Raw genomic sequence first — 25,755 nt, 5'->3', positions numbered from 1 at the left:
TGACCTTGGAGAATGCTGCCCTTTTTTTTTTTTACTACAATCTGCTTTCAATGGAAAAAAAAAAAAGAATTCTTTTTGTTTTGAATTAACAGGTGATGATTAGAAGCTTGTTATGTTCTAATTTTTAGATGCAAGACAAATGAACATCATGCACGCACCCAACAAAAAGTCACCTTCCTGAGGGAGTTTATTCCCCATTAGGGAGCTGAATATAAACTGAGGGTGAAAGCCAATTAAAAGGTGCTCCTTTCTACAGAAAACCTTTTTGTGTTTATTTGTATTTTGTTCTTTGTCTTTGTGCCATTTCAACAGATTAAAATTGTGGTTCCAGATGCCAATAGAAAATGAACTTTATTGATTTATCCATTCTTTAAGAAACATCTGTCCTAAATAGCAAAGAAACTTTGTGTTGTCATTAACTTTCAGTTTTCAATAGAAACTCTCATTAACTGGTCAAGGCTTTCCTCAAGTCCCTTTTTTCCTTTTTTTAAATGCAAGTTTCTTCTCATACCTTCTTCTTTTAGCCGAGTAAGGAGCCCAGTATTACATTTTTTTAAGGGCACTTTGTGGCTAAAATAAGTTCCTATTAAATATTTCATGTCAAAAAGTGGACTTTAAGTGAGAACTTTGGTAAAAGATGGATTAGTGGAGATTTGTCTTGAAATGTCCAGCTTTTCAATATTCTCTGGCAAGTGGCCAGATAGATCTTCTGTTCTTCCCATTCCTTCACTTAAGGAAACTATTTTTTTCTCCTTCACCCTTTGGGTGTATATTTCCCTCTCAGAGCAAATGCAAATGTTTTAAGGGTGTGTGACTAATAAAGATTTTTAAATAATTTATCTTTTAAGACTTTGGTATCTTAGACTTTTTAAATCACGTGTTGAAAAATATTAACAAATGGGAAAATGTTTAGATCTATGTGCTAAAATATTATTCTGTAGTTAGATTCATATAAGACTCATCCTTATTTATTTGTATAGCTGCTTTTCCTATATGCTGATGAATTTCCATGTTAAAATAAATGCTTTGAGTAGAAAATATCAAAAAATTTCTGTAAGTCATCCAGAAACACAGTGTTCTATGTTAAGGATGGCATCAACCCAGCATCCACACTTGTAAGTCCTCAAAGCACCTCATACACTCAGCATGTCAGAATCACTCATTATGTCCCTCCTCCTCTAAAGGGACATTTCCTTTTCTCCCTTTCTTCCTAAATTCAGAGGATATCATCACTGTCCATCCATTCATCCCAGTCAGAAATTTAAGGGACATCTCAAACTCCTGACTCCCATCTCTACACCTATCTAGACATTCAACAAGTCTGCCCCCCTATCTCTCAAATCTTGGCTTGTCATCCTCACTGTTCCGTCCTTAATCCCAGGACTCTTCACTTCTGCCTTAGGTTCCTGCCATGATCCCACCTGGCTCCTCCAATCTGGTTTTCCACTACGGCAAGAGGGAGCTTTCTATGATCCACATCTGATCATACCACTGGTAAATACCCTTCACTCACTTCCTGTACCTTGCAGGATGCACCCAAAACCATAAACCTCACAGTGCCTGGCCTCTGCTAATCTCTCTTGGTTCACTTCCCTACTGCCCTGCCGCCCACCTCATTCGTTTCAGCTACACCAAATAGAGTCTCCCAAAGGAGCCATATAATGTCATGACATCGTGCTTTCATACAGCAGCCATTCCCTTCCCTTGGAATGCTTTTCCCCCATCTTCTTCACCTGAGTAATTCCTGCTCATCTTTCCCCGGGCCTGTCCTTTTCCCATCTTTTCTGGGACTTGGTACTCAGATAATGATAACACTGGCTGGGCATGCTAGTGTGAATAGAGGAGACTGCTTGCAGCTGCAGCTGCCCAAGGCCTCTATCTGCTGCTCAGGGATATCTTTTCCTTTCAGGACCACCAGCTCCTACCCCTGCCTTTGCTCTCTCCTCCTCCTTGCTCCCAGAGCACTTGGCAAAAGGAGCTGTTGTCATTCATTTATCAAAGTGTGAGTTGCTTAGGGATGAGATTCATTGGTGATTCGTATTTCTAGGGCCTACCACAGTGCCTGGCATATAAGATGCATTCAGTAAATGTTTGCTGTATGAACCATGGACTCATGAAAAAGTAAATAAAGACAACTTGGAGAAGAGCAAATTCTGTTGTGCTTAAAAGATGTGGCTTCTAGTACTAGTCCTAGTGTTTACTAACAACTTGGCCTTGGACTTGACAGTCATTTTTTCTGAGTCTCAATTTCTATATTATAAATGAAGGAAATGATATGTGCACACAAAAGGGAAATGAAATAAATTGCACACTTACAACTTGCAAGATGCTCAGTTAACATTATCATCACCTGAATTGTGTTCACTTAACCTGGCCCTTACTTATGCCCCCAAAAGGCAGGGGGGATTTAGGGTGATAAAATAATATGTACAAAGTATAATTTTACATTTGGTACAAGAAGATAATTTGGTTTTCACTTGGATAACTTCAGATTCACTGTAGTGTAGTTGTACATTCTCTATCAAAGTGTCAACCATTCAGAGATGGCAAAAAAATTTCAAGAAAAATAAGTATTTTGTTCATTTGGTCATTAGTGGGAAGAACTTTTTAATAATCATCAGTCTCTTTGTAAAATATCAAGAGTATTTGAAATAATCTATATATTCTTGCTCCAGTCAATCAAGAATTTAAGGATTCAAGTATAGTTAAGATGAAGCAGTGATACAGTTAAGGCCTTTTAAATATGATGTAAGTCATTAGTTTATTCCTTGTGAAAAGGACAGATATACTAGTTAGTTATATCTTCATAGGAAATCCTTAATAATAAATATTAGGGAAGTAGCTTATAAGAATTAGGAATTTCCAAAGCTGTTTTCTCAAATTTAGGTGCTGTAGTCTACCTTGAATAAGGGTCTTCACATGTAATACTTTCTCTAAGCATTTAAGAGTAAATACTCCAACATGCCTATATGATTACATGGGTAACATATATAAGCCACTGGTCCAATAGCTTACATGCGTCAACCCCAAAATGAGCAGCAAAAGACCAGTTGCTGACATAATCCTGTAATTTGTCTTGGTATGCTCATTCTCACTCTCACCAAAGATTCCATCCTCAAGTGTTGAGTATTATGGCTACCAAGCAACTGAAGTGATAGTCTCCAAGACATTGCAAAACCGAAGCCTTCATAATATGCAACCTTGCTCCTGTGAGAATTCTCTACACTTGAGCATCGTAGACATAACATGGCTGCCCTTGACCTAGCTTAGATAATTCAAATACAAAAGCTATTTCAAATTGTTCTGTTACTTATCTGCTCCACTTCAAGATAAATCTTCAACATTCACAAAAGGTTGCTGCCACTGCAGAGTATTTCCAATTGTGGAATAATTATAACTGCTATGTATTAAGTATTACTGGGTGCCTTATGTCTTACAGTGCTTATTTATAATTTCTACAATAGTCCTCATTGTTCAGTATTTTTTTGTATCTATTTTACAGATGAAAAAAATGAGGCTTAGAGAGATTAGGTAACTTGTCTCAGACCACATGCTAATATACAACAGAACTGGGATTCAGACTCCAAGCTCTCTGCTTCTAAATCTATCCTTTTTCCAGTGTACTTTACTTTTGAGGGAATCAAGTGTGGTTAAGTGAGTCTATCCTTCACAGTTTGTACTATTAGCAGAGAACAGGTGTGCTCAATTCATGATAAACCAAAACAAAGGCACAAATCCCATTAAAAGCAGCTGGGCGAATTGAGCAACTAATTGGTTATTCTCTCTGTGCCTCAAATATTTCTAAAATTAGCTTGAAATTCCATTTGAAAAATTCTTCAATTAGTCATGAACTCTGACTCACATTTCTAAAGCAACCTTTTGATAGGTGCTTCCAACACTTGCCCCACGCAACTCCTATTACTTCCTCTTTTCTTCGGTATAAGATAATCTCTTTTCTATTTCTAGGCCCACTTTCTGCTTTTCCTAGCCCTGCCAATTTTTATTTTTACAATCATTAGTTGTATGAATAATTAAATGTATTTTTACCAAGGGCTCTTCATTACTGCTCATCTTTCGTTTCTTTATTCTTCTCCTACAGACTCTTATAAGTCAACTCAAATACAGATTCCTTACTAATTTCACTTTGAGAGTATTATTGGCCACCTTCTTGTCTGAGTAAGAATCAATATGTTATGTTGTCTAATAAACAATTATTTTATAGAATGGTTTTTATAAGCCTCCTAAAGCAGGCTGAAAATCAACTAGATAATGTATCCAGATACTTCAAGTTTGGAAAATAAAAGAAATACTTTTTCTAAAAAGACTTACTTGCCAACTCCACCTTCTCACCTCCTGTTCTCATCTTATGCTGAGGTCTGTGTAATTAACTGCTGCCCTGAGGCCTGAAACAGTGGCTCACTTCTTCATATGTGTTTTGTAATGTCTTGTGTTCAGCTCCCTTTCTGGGTGGCCTGAGAAGGATTGTTACTCCTCCTATGCTCAGTAGATGCCTTCAGCTCCCTTGGCTGTGCACCTATGTGCAAACTGTATGCAAAACAAAGAGTGGTGCATTCATGCTGGGCATTACCTGGGTGTGCGTCTAAGGAGATAGACATCCAAAACAATAGGAAATGTCATGAACAATGGTGCTATGGCACTCTTCTAGGAGCAGAGGCCTACCCATCTCTTTGTTTTTGATAAAAAACTAGTCTTCCCTTGAATACCAATCCCTCTTCTTGCTTCCAACGCCTGAGTGTGGAAAAGTGACTAGAACTACCACATCCTATTAAAAAGGGGAGAAGGCCACTTACCTAACTTACCTACAAGAGCTTGGGGATACTAGAAGGAATGTATGGTTTTCCTGGCTGTCATTAGCCTTCTCCACCCCAGCCACCCAAAAACACAATTATTTTGTACTTTCATGACAAAAATATGTAGTTTGTTTACTCTTATGTATGAAAGCCAGACTCTTTTTTTAATAATAAATTTATTTTTTATTGGTGTTCAATTTGCCAACATACAGAATAACACCCAGTGCTCATCCCGTCAAGTGCCCCCCTCATTGCCCGTCACCCATTCACCCCCACCCCCCGCCCTCCTCCGCTTCCACCACCCCTAGTTCATTTCCCAGAGTTAGGAGTCTTTATGTTCTGTCTCCCTTTCTGACATCTCCCACACACTTCTTCTCCCTTCCCTTATATTCCCTTTCACTATTATTTATATTCCCCAAATGAATGAGAACATATAATGTTTGTCCTTCTCTGATTGACTTACTTCACTCAGCATAATACCCTCCAGTTCCATCCACGTTGAAGCAAATGGTGGGTATTTGTCATTTCTAATGGCTGAGTAATATTCCATTGTATACATAAACCACATCTTCTTTATCCATTCATCTTTCGATGGACACCGAGGCTCCTTCCACAGTTTGGCTATTGTGGACATTGCTGCTAGAAACATCGGGGTGCAGGTGTCCTGGCATTTCATTGCATCTGTATCTTTGGGGTAAATCCCCAACAGTGCAATTGCTGGGTCGTAGGGCAGGTCTATTTTTAACTCTTTGAGGAACCTCCACACAGTTTTCCAGAGTGGCTGCACCAATTCACATTCCCACCAACAGTGTAAGAGGGTTCCCCTTTCTCCACATCCTCTCGAACCTTTGTGGTTTCCTGCCTTGTTAATTTTCCCCATTCTCACTGGTGTGAGGTGGTATCTCATTGCGGTTTTGATTTGTATTTCCCTGATGGCAAGTGATGCGGAGCATTTTCTCATGTGCGTGTTGGCCATGTCTATGTCTTCCTCTGTGAGATTTCTGTTCATGTCTTTTGCCCATTTCATGATTGGATTGTTTGTTTCTTTGGTGTTGAGTTTAATAAGTTCTTTATAGATCTTGGAAACTAGCCCTTTATCTGATACGTCATTTGCAAATATCTTCTCCCATTCTGTAGGTTGTCTTTGAGTTTTGTTGACTGTATCCTTTGCTGTGCAGAAGCTTCCTATCTTGATAAAGTCCCAATAGTTCATTTTTGCTTTTGTTTCTTTTGCCTTTGTGGGTGTATCTTGCAAGAAGTTACTGTGGCCGACTTCAAAAGGGGTGTTGCCTGTGTTCTCCTCTAGGATTTTTATGGAATCTTGTCTCACATTTAGATCTTTCACCCATTTTGAGTTTATCTTTGTGTCTGGTGCAAGAGAGTGGTCTAGTTTCATTCTTCTGCATGTGGATGTCCAATTTTCCTGGCACCATTTATTGAAGAGACTGTCTTTCTTCCAGTGGATAGTCTTTCCTCCTTTATCGAATATTAGTTGACCATAAAGTTGAGGGTCCACTTCTGGATTCTCTATTCTGTTCCATTGATCTATGTGTCTGTTTTTGTGCCAGTACCACACTGTCTTGATGACCACCGGAAAGCCAGACTCTTTTATATCATTTTGATTCAAGGCAATAATGACTGTTTCTCGTTGCTCATTCACCATCTAATTCTGGATGTCTGAAGAGAATTTAGAATTGGAAATTTTAATTTTTAAATCATTTTGAGAATGTATATAGAGTATTCCATCACCAGAAACAAAAATGTGGGTAAGTGGATCTAGTTTGTTCTGGAAATGTAACTTTTGCTTTCTTTTTCTTTTTGCACAGCCCCCTGCCTTTCCCTCCCTTTCTCTCTTTTGTTTAAAATTGATTTATGTTATTGATTGTTAAAATGCTACATTTCTTTCTAAAGTCTCAAAATTATGGTAAAAGGTAGAAAATATAAGGAATGGCAGAGGACTACTTTTAGCCTTGAGAAAGTTTTAGTTTCATTGTTCTTTTCTCTAAATAATATTTAATGATAAAATAAATATTTTCTTTTTATTTTTAAGGTGCCTTATTTACAAACCACAGCACATAACATTTATAAGACAATATGTATGGCAGCTGTTTGCATTTAAATATATTTAAATCATGAAAATGTGCCATTCTTTTGTACTTAAATTTTCATGAAATGGCTTTGCAAGAATTTTTCTGTATATTATATTTGTTCTCCTTCTTCCCTGGTGGTCATTGAGATCTGGTGTTGTGTTTTGTTTTGTTTTTTGATGTATATGGGTGCTTGCTTTCTCTTTATCATTTCTTTGTTTCCATGATTAAGTTCTATATTTTTAATATCTTGTGAAGCTCACAGAAGTACCTTTCCTGAATATTACATTTCTTAAGGCTGTGGTATGGAACTTTATTATTTTAGTGACCCTTTTTATTCACTATATATAATTTTGGTAGGCCATTGGCAGTTGGGTCTCAGCACAGGATGGGTCTACATGCTCTGGAAAGGAACATTCTCAGCTCACCCTTCCACAGACACCTGGGCCATTCTCTGTTCTCAGCCTGCCCATCAACCATTAGGTGGCTTTGAGGTGACCACCATTTGCACTTTGGTTCTTGGTCCTTTGGTCCAAGAAGATGCTCTGACATTTTGCCTTTGTTCAAGAGCAAAGCCACCCACAGGCCTGGACAGGACTCTCTCAATCCTACTTCACAGCTACATTCAACATCATTTCCACTGCATTCAATTTCAGTGATTTTGGCCTTGGTGGTAGCCCGCTTTTTGCATAGTGGTTCTGTACCTTATATCCTTTTTTCTTTTAAGATTTTATTTATTTATTGGACAGAGAGCACAAGCAAGGGGAGTGGCAGGCAGAAGGAGAGAGAGAAGCAGGCTTCCCACAGAGCAGGGAGCCTAATACAGAACTCGATCCCAGGACCCTGGGATCAGGATCTGGGCTGAAAGCAGATGCTTAACCAACTCAGTCACCCAGGCGCCCTCTGTACCCTTAACCTTGTTCCTCTTTAGAGATCATATAGCTCTAGTTATATGATAGTTATAACTAGTTATAGCTCTAGTCTCAGGGCTGTTATAAAAATAACATTAAAAACGACCAAAAACTGTTTGTAAAACCTCATCACTATGTTGATGTATAATAAAACAATGCTCTGTTCTTTTTGAGGCAGCCGTGAATAAAACATTCTACTAAGAGCAGCAGAAACTAAGTTTACTTTAGTTTTTAAAAGCATATTATCCTACCCTAGAAAGAAAAAAATCTATGTTACGTTGAATAATTAGTTTTTAATCATCCCATGTGGATTACTATCTGTCACCCTATTTTCCCAAAGGAAAGATAAAAAAATACAAGGGTTACAAAAATAAAAGGTCCCACCACCACAGCAATATACAGTTGGGCCAACATGTTTATTTTCAAAACAGAAAACACAGATCTTATAACAGTATATTGTTACCATCACTGTTCCAATTAGAAGAAAGAGGATGATTTGATTATTCTGAAGTATTCTGTAATATATTACAGCAAAAATCTTGGGTTTCTTTTTTCTCTAGTTTGTATTTGTAATGACTATCCCTGAATTATATGTCATAGTATATTAAAAATTGTAATAACTGGGGAAAAACAATGCAAGTAAAGTGAAATGTTTTATCTCTCCCCCAAAAAAGGCATTTTTAGTGGCATTATATTCATATTTCAGTAAAAATAGGCAATGAAAACTATCTCTGAAGCTGGAGCACCCATTTCTGAAAAATATTTTCCAACAATAGTGTTATATCTTCTATTCACATGAAGATAGAATCAAGAACTTAGTTTGTTAAATACAGCCCTGTTATTTGATCTTTGTTGGAACATTAAGAATCCATAATGATTTTTGAGAAAAACTGAAGAAATTGTACATTTGCTGCTACACTTGAGTGAAACCCAGAAATTCCTGCACCAAACACAACCACTTCTAATGCTCTGCAGCAGTGCTCACTTCGGCAGCACATATTGTGATGCTCTGCAGCAGTTTTTCTCCCCAGGCAGCCATATATTAGAGCACCTGGGGAACTCATTCAAAGGCACATTTCTGGCATCTCTATGACCTATGGAGTCACAGTCTCAGAGACGGGATCCAGGAGCCTGCCCTTTGGAGAGGTTCCCTGTGTGTATTATTCTCCTCTCTACAGCATTCAAGAAGACAGGTTAGAGGCTAGGGTGTGATAGCAGAAAGCACATATAGGGCTAGCACCTCCGTGGAACTTGGAGCAGCTCCTGTGGCTGGTGAAGGGTGACAGCATTGCTTCTTCACTTCAGGAATCATGATGCCATAGCCTTTACTATGGACCAGGAATTGTTCCAAGAGTTCAGTACTCACTACCTCATTTAACCCTCACAGCCACCCAGGGAAGTAGGGTTACTGCTGTCCCCATTCTGTAGGGAAAGACACTTAGACGCAGTGTGCATAGCTTGCCCAAGGCTGCATGCCTGGTGAGTCGGCTGTTTTCCTATGGTCCCAGGACATATCTTGTGCTTCAAAAAATTATGATACAAAAAGATGGTTTTTTGATCTATAAAATGTTTTTGTTTTCCCTTCAAACAGATCAACTTATTACCATGCAGCAATTTTTCCCATTTTTTCCCTATAAATCTCTTGTATTCTAAATTTAGGTGATAATAGTGGATTAGGATCTGTATGTTTTTGGAATTTAATAAATGTGTTGGGATGTAGATTTCTGGATGAAATTTAGAGTGGATACCTCTGGCAAGATTTAAATGGCAGAGGTGGAGGGGTGGTCGTGGTGGTGGTGGGATTTCATCGAAATGGGACATCAGAAGACCTTTAGACTAGTGCTCTTGAACCTCTAGCCACAGCCAAGGCACCAGAAGGATTTTATCTTCCTTTTATGCCTAGTTCCTTCTTAAAATTCTCATGCCCTTCAATACCATCAGCAAAAATCTTCCCAATCTTCATTTCAAAGCCCATCCCTACTCCACTTTAGACTTTAAATGACTGTTTCTGAAATGAAAAGCAGAAAATCGCAGAACCTTTAAATGTAGAAATGTGTGAACATAGAACACTGACATGCCAAGTACAGTTTTAACATTTTAAATGTATTAACGTTGAAATGTATTTGAAAAGTAGAAGGACTAGTAATCCTGTTCATCTTGTGTCTAAAATATGTTTCTTTTCTATTAATAAATACAGCAGATGAACTGTGAGTAGAGAAGCTGTCATTTGCTACTCCTCGGAAAGATCCAAGAAGTTTGTGAACGTCATCTCTTTTATTGTGTCATTTCTGCTGTTAATGCAGTCAGACAGGTTTAACAGCAAGGTCTCCTAGTCTCTAGTGCCATTTCTGGAGATGGTAATTTGAGGAATTTGAAAAGCATGGCAAAAATGTGAGCCAATTCAAAGATACACTACAGTTCATATATCAAAGGAAAAATACTTTTTGATGGTTTCTCAGAGATACTGAAGAGCTTGAAAATACATAGATGGAAAAAAAAAAAGAAAAAGAAAATACATGGATGGAGCCAGACTCTCCAGCCAGTTTCTAGATCATTACAAATGCATATTTTTCCATTTCTTTTTATTGAAGATAGACCTATTAATACTTCACAACCTAACACTATGCAGCTACACATTCATTTGACAAGTCAACCTTCTAGAACTGCAGTGTGGCAGCTATATCATTGATCTCGGGAAAAAGAGTTCTTGTGCTACTGAAGAACTTAGAGGATGAATATCAATGTCAACTTTGGGCCAGAATTAAGGGTTAGCTAAGAATTGGTAAGTCCATCCAGTTTTCAAAACTAGTAGCCCAACTGGAATGTAAATGGAGTGCTTTTATAAACAATTAATGCTCCTTGCAACACACAGGGAGTTATTCATGCATAGTTAGGAAGTCATTTTCTGAGACTTTGGCTGGAAACGTAGCTTTCATGGATGAAACATTTTGGGTAACATCTCCAATATTCCCCTTGCGAAAATGAAGTAACGACATCCATTAGACACTTCAAGTTTGCAGCTCTTCTTTCATGTGGCTCCAGTCCTCTTGGTCTTGGCATGTTGTGATAGTTTGGCACAAAGTAGCATCATTTTGTCCTTGACGATGATAGATTCTGCACACTTAATCCATTAATCTGAGCTGATGGACTTTGCCCAGAGTTAAAATATTTTGTTCTTACATAATGGTTTTCTTATTAAATCTCTGAACAATACTCTTTTACGGGTGACTACATTCAACCCCATATTCTAGATGTAAAAAGTAAAGTGAGAGGAGGTTAATTTTTTTTAATTTTATGAGGATTTATATAGTGCTTGGTGTAAGTGCTCAAGCTCTCTTCTGTTTTAGAAAATATTCAATCATATGGTCCTCAAAAGAAGTTTATGAGTCTTGTGCTATTAGACCCATTATAGGTGAGAAAGCTGAAGCACAAGGAAGTCAAGCGGCTGGCCAGCTGAGATAGTAAGTAGTAGAGCAAGAGTCCAACTCCTGCTGTCTGGTTCCAGGGTCTGGGCTCCAACCACTGCACTAAACTGTCTCTGCGCCTCACACTAGACCAGCCTTGTAGTTAATAACAATGAACTAAGGACAGAAATGAGAATATTTAACATTTCCAAACCCCCTTTCTGGTCACTCACCAACAATTTCCTCCCCATAGACAGCATTCTCATTTTCAAAGTGAAGTTTCAAAGTGAAAGTCTTAGACTTTGGAAAGGTGGAACCTTTGAGATCACAGAGGAGCAATCTTGGTAGATTGGGATTACGCAGAACAATTTAGCATCAAGAATATTTAGTGAAAAAGATTGAAAGTGAAGTTAAGGCATGACAGATGGGTGGTACTCTGCTTATTTGAAAAGTTCCTTTCAAATTATAAGTCCCACTTCCTTCACCTTTAGTCCTCCAGCCTAGATTGATGCGTCAGAATACCTGTGCATTTTACAATAACAAAGGTACCACTTGGAATTAACAAGGAGCCATTAGTCTCAAGTTCTTATGCTCTGCATAGCAAGGAAAGCCATCAAGGCTAGACTCCCTAACTGATAAGGAGCCAAGCAACAGTTTCACAGGTTTGCACACAGACTGCTGGGGTCTGTGCCTTCATGGGTACTGCTGGAAAAATAAAGATATTCTGTTGTTCTTAATGGAAATATAACCTACCCTGAAAGCTTTGAGATGTCAACTTACCCTACCCTGACCAGGGAGCTCTTTGCTATTGGTCCAGAAGAGAGGAATGTGGTTTCTAATTTTTATTTCCTGGCAGGAGTTAGAGGAGATGATGCATTGACAGGCAGCTGAAGGTGGGGACCCTGTGGATCCAGGACATCTGGGCATCATTAGCCATGGTGAGGGGCCAGCCCACATGAGAGGTAGCAGGAAGGAAAAGAATCTATGGCCAGATGGTGGAAGTCATGGCTGGAGGAAACACTGGCTTAATTTTTGGAAAAGATTTTTCTTCAAACTCTGAAATGACTTTGGAAGCCACTCGTTCTTTAAGGCCTCAGGATAAATAATTTAGCTAGCATATTGCAAAAGGGAAAAAATTGTAACTCTATCCATGAAGATGAGGTGGGTTTCATTTTATAATTCTCACTATTCAGAAAGCTTGCACAACTCCCTCGTCTCAAGGCTGTCGAAACTCAGTCTTCAATAACTCTTCTGCAAGCAGTGTCCTTGATACTCGCCAAGCTCAATTGCAATCTCTTCCTGTCATGCTAACGTTTTGAAGTAGAACTCACTTCTGGTCATAGTGGATCTGGAAGAAGCAGTTCAGTCATCAACAGATACGTGTTGCAGGTTGTTGGGTATTTTTTTCCTTCCTGCTGAGGCAAACATCACTTAGAATGATTTATCATTACTCATTCAGAAGCTCTGACTACCCCAAAGAGAGGCTAACCACAAAAATTTCTTCTAAAAGTGATGTAGCCACAGCTGTCTAGGAGTTATTTAGCAGTAATTCACTCTGGGCAATAGAAGAGTGATTAGAAGGATATCACATCTATTAAAATGTCAATCTAATTAAAGCATGGGAGAGAGCTCAAGAGAGCTTAGAGTCCCTATTCTGTGATTTGGATAGACTTTTTTACTTTACAGATTAAATCATAAGCTGGAAACAAAGTCTCTTTGCATCTCTGTGGTCTAAAATACTAACAAAAAGAAAAAAAAAGATTCTTAATAGATTAATAGGTTGTCATTCAGTAGGGTTTCTAGTAAACAGCATGTTAAGCCTTGTCCTTGTCATGGTCTCCAAAAGTGACTTTATTTTTTTTATAATAAATGTATTTTTTATTGGTGTTCAATTTGCCAACATACAAAATAACACCCAGTGCTCATCCCGTCAAGTGCCCCCCTCAGTGCCCATCACCCATTCACCCCCATCCCCCGCCCTCCTCCCCTTCCACCACCCCTAGTTCGTTTCCCAGAGTTAGGAGTCTTTATGTTCTGTCTCCCTTTCTGACATCTCCCACACACTTCTTCTCCCTTCCCTTATATTCCCTTTCACTATTATTTATATTCCCCAAATGAATGAGAACATATAATGTTTGTCCTTCTCTGATTGACTTACTTCACTCAGCATAATACCCTCCAGTTCCATCCACGTTGAAGCAAATGGTGGGTATTTGTCATTTCTAATGGCTGAGTAATATTCCATTGTATACATAGACCACATCTTCTTTATCCATTCATCTTTCGATGGACACCGAGGCTCCTTCCACAGTTTGGCTATTGTGGACATTGCTGCTAGAAACATCGGGGTGCAGGTGTCCTGGCATTTCATTGCATCTGTATCTTTGGGGTAAATCCCCAACAGTGCAATTGCTGGGTCGTAGGGCAGGTCTATTTTTAACCCTTTGAGGAACCTCCACACAGTTTTCCAGAGTGGCTGCACCAGTTCACATTCCTACCCACAGTGTAAGAGGGTTCCCCTTTCTCCACATCCTCTCGAACCTTTGTGGTTTCCTGCCTTGTTAATTTTCCCCATTCTCACTGGTGTGAGGTGGTATCTCATTGTGGTTTTGATTTGTATTTCCCTGATGGCAAGTGATGCGGAACATTTTCTCATGTGCGTGTTGGCCATGTCTGTGTCTTCCTCTGTGAGATTTCTGTTCATGTCTTTTGCCCATTTCATGATTGGATTGTTCGTTTCTTTGGTGTTGAGTTTAATAAGTTCTTTATAGATCTTGGAAACTAGCCCTTTATCTGATACGTCATTTGCAAATATCTTCTACCATTCTGTAGGTTGTCTTTGAGTTTTGTTGACTGTATCCTTTGCTGTGCAGAAGCTTCCTATCTTGATAAAGTCCCAATAGTTCATTTTTGCTTTTGTTTCTTTTGCCTTTGTGGGTGTATCTTGCAAGAAGTTACTGTGGCCGACTTCAAAAGGGGTGTTGCCTGTGTTCTCCTCTAGGATTTTTATGGAATCTTGTCTCACATTTAGATCTTTCACCCATTTTGAGTTTATCTTTGTGTCTGGTGCAAGAGAGTGGTCTAGTTTCATTCTTCTGCATGTGGATGTCCAATTTTCCTGGCACCATTTATTGAAGAGACTTTCTTCCAGTGGATAGTCTTTCCTCCTTTATCGAATATTAGTTGACCATAAAGTTGAGGGTCCACTTCTGGATTCTCTATTCTGTTCCATTGATCTATGTGTCTGTTTTTGTGCCAGTACCACACTGTCTTGATGACCACAGCTTTGTAGTACAACCTGAAATCTGGCATTGTGATGCCCCCGATATGGTTTTCTTTTTTAAAATTCCCCTGGCTATTCGGGGTCTTTTCTGATTCCACACAAATTTAAAATAATTTGCTCTAACTCTCTGAAGAAAGTCCATGGTATTTTGATAGGGATTGCATTAAACGTGTAAATTGCCCTGGGTAACATTGACATTTTCACAATATTAATTCTGCCAATCCATGAGCATGGAATATTTTTCCATCTCTTTGTGTCTTCCTCTATTTCTTTCAGAAGTGTTCTATAGTTTTTATGGTATAGATCCTTTACCTCTTTGGTTAGGTTTTTTCCTAGGTATCTTATGCTTTTGGGTGCAATTGTAAATGGGATTGACTCCTTAATTTCTTTTTCTTCAGTCTCATTGTTAGTGTATAGAAATGACTTTATCGATAGAGACCACTTGAATAATTGAATGCAGTAGTTAAAAACATGACCTTTAGTTTGGCTGACATGGCACTAAGACTCACCACCCCCAATGCCAAACTGAGTCCTTTGCGAGTTTCTGGACCCCTCTATGCTACTGTGTCATTTGAAAATAAGGGCCATGATTCTATTTTACAGGGTTATTGTAAGCATCTAACCAGATAACATTTTAGAGTTCCTGGCATCATGCCTAACATAAGAATAAGCATCCAATGAATGTTAGTTAGTAATTATTATTCTAAAGATAACCCCTTCTCATAACATTTGAGTCTCTCAATATTCAAGTTTAAACTGGATGAAGCTGGATTTTGAATTCTTTCAATCTGTTTATATTTCACAGGCAAAAAGCATTTTCACATCAGGGAAGACCAAATGGCAGATTATTATCATTTATTAACAAGGTGTAAGGCAAACGTAGAAATTTAGTGAAAAAGCAAACGTACAGCATGACCCCATTTTAAAAAACATATAAACCTGTTTGGAAAGCCATAGAACCAAATGTTATATTAGTTTTCCCTAAATTTCCTTTACTTTCTCTCTTATACTTTTTCCCAGATTCTGCAGTGAACCTGTATTACTTTCTTATTAGAGACATGCAGCATATGCTATTCTTCAAAGGAAAGAAGTGTAGAGTCACTGTGGAACCAACCAATCTTTATGTATATGTGTGTGACCCCGCCTGGATCTAGTATGGGGGAGATAAAGATAGAGACTGTGGAGGTAGGAGCAGGGAGCCCCAGGGAATCGCTGTGTCCATTTGGGGTAAGCTCCTGTAGATTTAGAGCTGTTGGCTTTTTGTCACCTTCAGAGAGGTTTTCCATCTGCCTGGTTCACCAGAGTCTTATTCTTTATCTCAATTGTTCTAAGTATGTAAATAATTCCAAAAATTGATCTGGTGTCCTGGGGACTCATGGACCTCTGCGATCAGAAACACACTGAACCATGGCTGTCTCCAATGATGGCCCCAAAACTGACACAGTGTGAGGGGATGCAGTTGTCAAGCGCCTGGAGCTCTGACTCACTCCACTTTAATTTAGGGAAATACATAGTACATGATTTTTATATTATTTATTTAATTTTTTAAAAAATTAAAAAAATTTCTTTTTATTGGAGTTCAATTTGCCAACACACAGCATAACACCCAGTGCTCATCCCATCACGTGCCCCCCTCAGTGCCCGTCACCCAGTCACCCCAACTCCCGCCCACCTCCCATTCCACCACCCCTTGTTCATTTCCCAGAGTTAGGAGTCTCTCATGTTCTATCACCCTCTCTCATATTTCCCCATTCATTTTCTCTTCTTTCCCCTTCATTCCTTTTCACTATTTTTATATTCCCCAAATGAATGAGACACCATATAATGTTTGTCCTTCTCTGATTGACTTATTTCACTCAGCATAATACCCTCCAATTCCATCCACGTCGAAGCAAAAGGTGGATATTTGTCGTTTCTAATGGCTGAGTAATATTCCATACATAGACCACATCTTCTTTATCCATTCATCTTTCGATGGACACCGAGGCTCCTTCCACAGTTTGGCTATTGTGGACATTGCTGCTAGAAACATCGGGGTGCAGGTGTCCCGGCGTTTCACTGCATCTGTATCTTTGGGGTAAATCCCCAACAGTGCAATTGCTGGTCGTAGGGCAGGTCTAGTTTTAACTCAGCAGTTTAACTCTGCCTTCAGCCCAGGGCCTGATCCTGGAGACCGGGATCGAGTCCCACGTCAGGCTCCCTGCATGGAGTCTGCTTCTCCCTCTGCCTTTGTCTCTGCTGCTCTCTCTCATGAATAAATAATTTTTTTAAATAAATAAAAAATCTTTTAAAAATGTTTAAAAAAAGATAAAATGAATAACTACAGTTAAAACTAAGAAATTAAAAATGGATTGGTCTAGGGGCACCTGAGTGGCTGAGTCAGTTGGGTGTCCCAACTCTTGCTTTTGGCTCAGGTCATGATCTTAAGGTCCGGTCCTGAGATCAAACCCCATGGCAGGCTCTGTGCTCAGCAGGGAGTCTGCTCTAAATTCTCTCTCCCTCTGCCCCTCCCCATCTCAAATAAATAAATATTTAAAAATAAATAAATGTGTTAGTCTAGAGTTAAGACAAAATGACCAGTGAATGCATGAAACACTAGGATGACAAAAGTTAGAATGTCTCCTGGTTTTCTAACAATTTCTCAATTAATTTGACTATAAAGACTGATTTTTTAAAATGTCATTTACTGTATCACCACAGATACACACAAAAGGCAGCACATATTAAATATGAGACACATATTTTATTTTATTTCTTTATTCATGAGACATACAGAAGCAGAGACATAGGCAGAGGGAGAAGTAGGTTCCCTGCAGGGAGCCTGATGTGGGACTTGATCCCAGTACCACGGGATCACAACCTGAGCCAAATATGTTTTCTAGGCCACAACAGAATAAGCCTAGAATAAACTAGGTGCAAGAGGCTAATCATTTTGAAGAACAAATTCTCAATATAAACATAGGCTCATAAAGAAAGCTGAGTCAAATTCCAATTAACAAGCATATTTAAAACAAAAAATAAAATAAACTCCACGGCTAACTAGGTTTCCATGAACTTCATAAACCTTCCATGAACTTCTGACCCTTCTTTTCTATGGAGTATGATATTTACTGCCTGTACCAGTGAAATAGGCATAATTATATAGTATTTATAGCTTGGTAATCAGTGTATACTGTTGTCAATAGTTGGGGCAGCAAATAATTTCCTAAAAGTCAAATCACCTGTCTTATTAAGCCAAAATGTAGTCAAGTTTTATGTATGTTTGAAGTACTTTCAGAGCAATCATAAACAAATCCCAGTTGATATTCAAAATACAACTCCAGAGAATTTAATAAAGGATTAGACAAAAACAGTTTTCAATTTTTACTATAAATGCCAACTTGGTATTTACTAAATATTTGTAGATTCATGTTAAGACTAACTCTACTTGTGACCCAGTGACTTATAAAGATAGGATGTGAGAGGCCCTTAAAAATTTGTCCTTGATTTTATAAGACACATGTAAAAAATATCTGTCCTATTTACTTGGATGTAGATATCCTTGCTTGAGTAGGATACTAGATTAAAAACTGAGAGACAAGAAGAGTTTAAGTGAAAACACCTCAGAAACAGATATACTTGCTAGACAATTAAATTTCCAAGGGATCTTGGAAATATCCAAAGACAATGTTTACAGTGATTTGAAATTTCAACTGAAACAAGTATGGCCAGCAACCAAATACTACCCTCAATTGAAGAGGAGACCCTTTATAATTAGTTGCTGTCAACTGTGTTAACAGTTGTTGTTAACATTTAGTTAACATTATATGTTAACAGTGTTATAACATTTCACTATTTAAATACTATTGTACTTTACAGAGTTAGAAGACAAAAGTCTAATGAAGCATCTACCATGGGTTAGAGAACTAAAATCTAGATGCCATTACCATTCACCAGGATTATTATTAAATTACAAAGTGTAATCATAGTGTGGGGCACCTGGGTGGCTCAGTTGGTTGAGAGTTCAACTCTTTGTTTTGGCTCAGGTCATGATCTTATTATGGGTCTAGAGATCAAGACGTGTTATCAGGCTCCACATTTAGTAGGGAGTCTGCTTAAAGATTCTCTGCCTCTGCTCCCCCCCACCCACCTCACTCACTCTCTCTCTTAAATCAATCGTTTTTTAAAAATGCAGTTACAGTGTTATGGAACACGTTCTATCAAAGAGAACTTTAAATTTCAGAAATGAAATTTGATTTATATTCTTCAGTCTGATTTAAGATATACTAAGACAAAAACTTTGTCAGTGAAAAACTTACCTTTGCTCTCACAAAGTTGCTTGAATTTCACATACTCGGACTAAAGATCTTAAATTTTTTAATTCAGTACAAATTTCTGACATGTGAACACTTCCCATATTATGGGCTTCTTCTCGCAATCTTGATGCCTATAATTAAAGAAATAAAGATCACATACATGCCACAATCACGTACAAAAAAAAAAAAAAAAAACCCCAAAACATTAAATTTCTGACAACTTTGTACCAAGATTACAGAACAATCCGCCTTTAAATCCACAAAAATGATAGTGAATCTAAAGGAGAAAAAGGATTTTCTTTAAAAAACTGTCTAATGGTGGAAAGAAGGTATTTTTCCAAGATTTCCCCCTTCAACTTCTGGAGGATATAGTATTTCCAATTTTAGTATTGCATAGCACTAAGGATAGAAGAGCTCATGATTCGTGGTTAATAAGATGCTGAGTCAGCCAGAGTAAAGTTCAGGTGTAACAATGTTAAAAGGGACTTCACTGTATTCTGATGTCATAAGATATGCAATATTACCTCTGTGAACTTAGAGAAAATTTCAGACAGTCAGTAAGCTGCTAAAAGGGAGAAGCCAATGGCAGTTAATTGGAATGTCCAAAGGTCCCTCATTCCAAAGCAAAACTGTTTTCTAACTTCTACTTGCTAGTCTAGTGGAGAGATAGAAGAGTAATAGTATGAACAAGTTCTAAAACTATCAGAGCAGCTGGCTGAGTAGCATCCTGGCTTTAAGCCTCATAACTATTCTAACTGGGTGACTTTGGTATATAATTTATTTGGTCTTAAGGGTCTTCAATGGTAAAATGGGAGAACTCATCTGCACTGCTTAACAGTTTTGAGAAGTGGAGAAAATAAAGCACTCAGCACAGTGCTAAATGCTGAGTATATTAAAATATTTTATGTGAAACCATAAAAAGTTATCTCATAAATGCCCTAAAATAAGTGCTTACCAAATATTTAATTTAATGCACTGACTATAGACAATCTAATTAGACATTACTTTAAATGTAGCTTAAATTCAGTGATCTAGATTAGATTTTCTAGAAGAAATTATATTTTGTCATTCATCCAAAGGTAAAACATCTGCTATGAATCATGTAACATACTTGCTTCTCTGCATGATCTGCAGGCCATCCTTGAACATGTTTTATGAGATTTTCATTGAAGTGTGCTGCTAGCGTAGGTGTTAATGAACATGTAGGTCGGGCAGATGAATTCTGTGGTACAACTGTTGCGTTTGATGCATTACTACTAGAAGTATGATTTGGACCAGGCGATGGACTTCTCTGGCTACTGGAAGAGAAAAAAGAATTGAATGTATAGTATATTTTTAAAAGGAGATACCTAAAAATTGTCAATATCTTCTATTAAATTAAAGATATCCAAATTCCTAAGAAAAATCTGTTATTTTAACATCAAATACATAGAATTTAAAATCCAAAGTGTAGTTATATATCATGTACTCCTTAAACACACTTTTGGGAGGAAAAAGGGCCCTTCTAAGAACAGTAATGTCAGTTAAATTTAAACTAATAGTGCTCTTCAAATTTGACAGCAGAACCTGTGATTTTGTATACCAGAAACACTACTCAGAATGTAACTAAGAAATGGTCATATTTTAACAGTTGTAGATATAAGGCACAACTGAGTATTGCATCTTAAGTACATGTAGATAAAGAGGGGGAAAAAATCTATTGCCTTTGTTTAGTGTCAGAACAAAATACTGAATCAGAGGGTAGATAATGTGAAGCAAAATACAGGCATTTTATTGGACAGCAACAAATGAGTTTAGTGGCAAAATAAGACCCAAAATAACACTCTGAGATAAGTTATCTTCTTTTAAAACTGTATGGTTTGGCTAGGGTTTGGGGATATGGTGGTAAGAACCAAAACTTTAATCACCCAAGTTGATTTCCTACCTGCTTCACCAGACTTGGCTCTGAATGAATTTCAGTTATTTCCAAAAACTAAATCTCCCAAAGGATGAAGAGTTTTCATCACTGAGGATATTTAAAATAATACTGCAGCCTCTAAAGACAATTTAAAAGAAGTATTTCCCAAAAATGTTCTGAGCAATGGCAACATTGCTGGAGTAAGTAGACAGCTTCCCAAGGTGATTATTTTGAAGGGAACAACTCTCATTTGGATGTAAAAGTTCTGAAATGCTTGTTTAGAAAACAACAATAAAAACAATAGTTGAATTATTTTGCTACCTCATAGCAAGAAATCAAAATAGGAAAATCAATCAAATGAAAATCATTTAAAGTTGTATTTGTTAATTAACAAAGAAACATGTAACACAATACAGCCCTATCTGACAAGCACTCCACACAGGGGTCAAAATTGAAGCTCTTAGGAAAACCTGACACATACCAGTTGAGAAATAGTATTTCCCATTTTTGGATTCAGCAATACACTCATATCTAAAACTGCTATGAGGAGGTTAAAAAATGATGTCATTTCCAACAAGTATTATAAAATCAGGTGCCCTCTTTGTACAAGTATGACATATTGTTACTCCTATCATATTCTATTAAGTAAAATCTGAAGAATGACTTTCTTCAAAAAATAAGCTGGCTTCATTACTAGAGACAACAACCTACTTGGAGTAAGATTTGCCTTTGTAAATCTTATAATACATAAAACTTAGGCTAACCATGGATTCTTACAAGATCAAGTTCTATTATACATATATTTTTATAATATTCAAACAATGCAGCATGCAACATTAATGAAAAAATGTTTCAACACACATGAACTTACTTTGAGCGCTGAAGACTTCGAGGAGAGACAGGTTCATGACCTTGCTGTTTGTCAGCAGTTACAGGCTGCTGTGTGGCCGATTGTGAAACCGGTCCTTGCTTAACTACTGGAGTACTAACCTGAAATGTCAAAATCTGGTGAGACAGGCTTCTATTATATACATAAATACCATGGAAAGTACATAAAACCAAAAGTACTATCAATGTGAAGTCTCTTATTTCTATTCTTTAGTAATTTTTAAGATAACATGAGCTGTCCCCTAATTGTTTCATAATTATTAGTGATATAGACATATTTAATTGTGTAAATCATGGTCATCCAGGTCCCCAAATCCACACACCCCTCCAAATCTAGTTGGATAGTCTTAAACTCTGAAAAATCTAGAGACTTCAAGAATTGCAGTCAGATTAATTTCCCAAAGTTCACAGTTAGAAGAGCCACGTTCATTTTGAGACTAACATAGAATTTCTTCATAAAATGGCCCAGAAGACTTTAAGATTACTTTTTGTAAAGCAGAAGAACACAAACTAGTTCTCTAATGTTGAGCCCAGTTTTCTTTCTAATACACTAAGATAGCTCCTCTGATTCAGTTATTTTTATATCAGTAAAAATTAATGTTACTATATCATACAAATACAGCTGCTCAAATTTAAACCACATATGCAGAGCGTATAGATTGGTCTACCAGTGAATGAGTCAACACTGGAGTGGTCTTCAAAGACATGTTACCCTACAGAGGTGGAACAAGAGGACCATGATTGTCAGTGAGGATATGTACACTACACATACTTACATGCCACAGAAAAAGAAAACAAGTACTTTTAAACACAAGCCCCGAATTAAGGCACGAAGGCAGACAGCCATTTGTGATTAAGTCACATCCTCCAATAATAGTTTTGTTTTTTTCTTCTTTCTTCCTTTTTTTTTTTTTTTTTTTAATATTCCCCCAAACAAATCTGGATAGCCTGGCTACATAAAAATCATTTTTATAAGCATTTTTATAAGGTCTACTTAATACTGAATTCCCACTTAAAAAAAAATTTGATGGGGATCCCTGGGTGGCGCAGCGGTTTGGCGCCTGCCTTTGGCCCAGGGCGTGATCCTGGAGACCCGGGATCGAATCCCGCGTCAGGCTCCCGGTGCATGGAGCCTGCTTCTCCCTCTGCCTATGTCTCTGCCTCTCTCTCTCTCTCTCTGTATGACTATCATAAATAAAATTAAAAAAAAAAATTGATGCCCATATACATAAGGGATTTGAAATGCTAATCTTATAACTGATTGTAAAACTTTACAATCACTTTTAGTCATTATTTATTGTACTCCTAAGATACTACACCCTGACGAGTTTTAAGCTCTAAGAAGATCTCCTTTGTTGAAACAATTTTTTCCTTCTCTCACAAAGTGCAAACAGTATGAAATTGCAGAATAGACTAATTTCTTTTTAAATTTTGAGTTAAATGTATCAATCCAGACTGACCCTAAAATGAGTTTAGATAAATGACTTAAATAGGGAAGGGATAAGCTAAGGAAGACCTAAAAGCTGTCCTAGCATCAATTTCAAGTTATCTTTCAATACGTTTTTATTTTTAGGCTTCTGTGAAAAAGCCTAAAGCTTTAAGCCTTAACTTTATTTCAATATAAAATTTTGGCAAGACCCCTGGTTGGCTTAGTAGGTAGAGCATTCAACTCTTGGATCTCAGGGTTGTGAGTTCGAGCCCCACGATAAGCGTAGAGACTGCTTAAAAATAAAATCTTAGGGATCCCTGGGTGGCGCAGTGGTTTAGCGCCTGCCTTTGGCCCAGGGCGTGATCCTGGAGACCCCGGATCGAATCCCACGTCGGGCTCCTGGTGCATGGAGCCTGCTTCTCCCTCTGCCTACGTCTCTGCCTCTCTCTCTGTGTGACTATCATAAATAAATAAAAAATTAAAATAAAATAAAATAAAATAAAATCTTAAAAAAAAAAAAATCTTCAGGGGATTCCTGGGTGGCTCAGCAGTTTGGCACCTGCCTTTGGCCCAGGGCCTGGTTCTGGAGTCCCAGGATCGAGTCCCACGTCGGGCTCCCTACATGGATCCTGCTTCTCTCTCTGCCTGCCTCTCTCTCTCTCTCTCTCTCTCTGTGTCTCTCATGAATAAATAAATAAATTCTTAAAAAAAAAAAGTTCCTTCTTAAAAAAAAAAATCTTCAGCATGAAGGATTGAAATAGCCTACTTTTTAACTAAAAAGAATTTCTTAAATTTACCATTAAGAAAAAAAACTGCAATTTGTGCATATACCAACTTCCAAATCTTTTAATGTTTTGCTGGTAATAGGACTACAAAGCAAAGAATGAGTATGACTAAGATTTGCTTAAGAAATTTTGGGTAAGGGATACCTGGGTAGCTCAGCAGGTAAGCGTCTGCCTTCCACCTAGGGTGTGATCCCAGAGTACTGGGATCAAGTCCCACATCGGGCTCCCTGCATGGAGCCTGCTTGTCCCTCTGCCTGTGTTTCTGCCTTTCTCTGTGTCTCTCACGAATAAATAAAATCTTAAAAAAAAAAAATTTGGGCAAGACTCAAATGATATAGTATAAAATCTGAAGGCAGTGTTGTTAAGGTCTGGTTTATATTCCAATAAGAAGAGACCAGCAATTTTCTAACTGTCTCTGAGGAGCCATTCATGCAAACTTTTGCTTGGAGAAACACAGGTAGTATAAGCTTAGTAAAATGGATTCTGTGTTCAGAAAGACCTAGGCCTTAAATTCTGATTCCACCACAAAAACTGGATTTAACTGAAGGCTTAATTCTCTTATCTATTAAATGAAGCAAATAGTAGTTGATTCTCATGATGTGAAGTTAAATATAATACTATTAAGCTCTTAGCACAGAAATGGATTCATTTCTAAAATAAAAGTATGGGAGGAAAGCCACTGGAAAACAGGTTATATCTTTTAAAAAGTTAAAAAACTCTACAAATATTAAGACAATTATTTTATCCTTCTTTATCCCACTCTTCCTCCAGGTCACAAATCTCAGCCAGTAAGAGAAAACAATCAGCGTATAAAAGTAACACATATGATGGGGGTGCCTAGGTGGCTCAGTCAGTTATGTGTCTGACTTCCCGGTACTAGGATCAAGCCGCCAGTGAGCTCCCAGCTCAGCAAGGGGTCTGCTTCTCCCTCTGCCCTCCCCCCCCCATGCCCTCTCTGTAAATAAATAAATATAATTTTTTAATTAAAAAAATGTTTAAAAGTAGCATAGATGCAACTCCCTCTAGAGTCCTCAATTTACTGAGACTAACCTGCATCTAAGCTGACCCATCATTCACTCCACCACTACTACACGTTCTCAAAGAGGGCTTTTCCTACAATAGAGAGTCTAAAACATTAAACTTGTTTTTCCAGAAGTGAGTGCTTTCGTGCTTTCTTTTCCAAATTTCCCTCAAAAGCAACATACCTTTGGCTGTGATGAAACAGGAGGAGTACTAATCAAAGGTTTGATAGGGACTGTGTTAGTCTGAGGTATGCTTATTCTTGGAGACACATACGATCTTGGGGATGATGCATCAGAAGTTAAAGACATTGGAGACTGATTAGATGGCTGAGCTGTGAAAAAGTAAAGCAATTAATTAATTCCAAATAAACCAAAACTTCCGTAATATATATGTAGAGGTCTTTCCATCCCTCTACATGCCCCCTGAACACCAGACAGAACACTTAACTGTTTAAAGTCAGAATCTGAAATACTCACTGGAGTCACGGACTAAAAACGAGCTGTGAATTAGAGAAGCACATCCAATGTATGCCTCCTCCAACCTGTTTTTTTAGGCTGAAGCAAGAAGGTAAGCCTGAACTATTCTCACATGGAAGGCATCCTCACCATTCTTATTTGTTCTTTCTTATTCTATATTTAGGCCTGGTTATACCCCTTTATCTCCTGCCTCATGAGGATAACCAGAGAGTTAAGTCTTTGCACTATTATATTTCAATTTCAGAATAAGTGTTTCTGCTCAGTTTATTAGTTTTCAGAATTGGGGCAGGGGGACAAGTCAAAGTGACCAATTCATTTCTTCTTTGTTCCTATATATGCCTCTTTCCATTGGATGTTTCATGGAGAAGAGAAATAGGTAATTTAAGACAGGACTTGAGCATTTCTGTATCCTGTGGTCAGTCAAAAATCATTAAACATCAAATGTGAACCAAACCAACACTTAAAA

The 25,755-nt window shown here is 37.8% G+C and overlaps 1 protein-coding gene and 1 long non-coding RNA gene across 2 annotated transcripts in view; one reads left to right on the top strand and one right to left on the bottom strand.

Annotated features, from left to right (window-relative positions):
• Positions 1-1,249: 1,249 nt before the first annotated feature.
• Positions 1,250-10,375, top strand: LOC144309893 (uncharacterized). Its single transcript, XR_013375766.1, has 2 exons — positions 1,250-1,494; positions 10,007-10,375. It is a non-coding gene; the product is annotated as an uncharacterized LOC144309893 (long non-coding RNA).
• A 6,851-nt stretch (positions 10,376-17,226) lies between these two features.
• The window catches only part of LOC144309892 (WW domain-containing adapter protein with coiled-coil-like), a 28,632-nt gene continuing 20,103 nt past the window's right edge, over positions 17,227-25,755 (bottom strand). Inside the window, exons 6-9 of the mRNA XM_077890861.1 lie at positions 24,996-25,144; positions 21,560-21,678; positions 19,903-20,089; positions 17,227-18,922 (exon numbers count right to left, since the gene is read on the bottom strand). Of these exons, the coding sequence (XP_077746987.1) occupies positions 18,803-18,922; positions 19,903-20,089; positions 21,560-21,678; positions 24,996-25,144 (575 nt within the window). The 3' untranslated portion in view covers positions 17,227-18,802. The remainder of the gene's footprint in view (positions 18,923-19,902; positions 20,090-21,559; positions 21,679-24,995; positions 25,145-25,755) is intronic.

The sequence above is a fragment of the Canis aureus genome, unplaced genomic scaffold, assembly GCF_053574225.1.
Source record: "Canis aureus isolate CA01 unplaced genomic scaffold, VMU_Caureus_v.1.0 ptg000239l_RagTag, whole genome shotgun sequence".
In the NCBI taxonomy this organism is placed as follows: Eukaryota; Metazoa; Chordata; class Mammalia; order Carnivora; family Canidae; genus Canis; species Canis aureus.
This window is presented reverse-complemented; position numbering and strand designations above follow the sequence as displayed.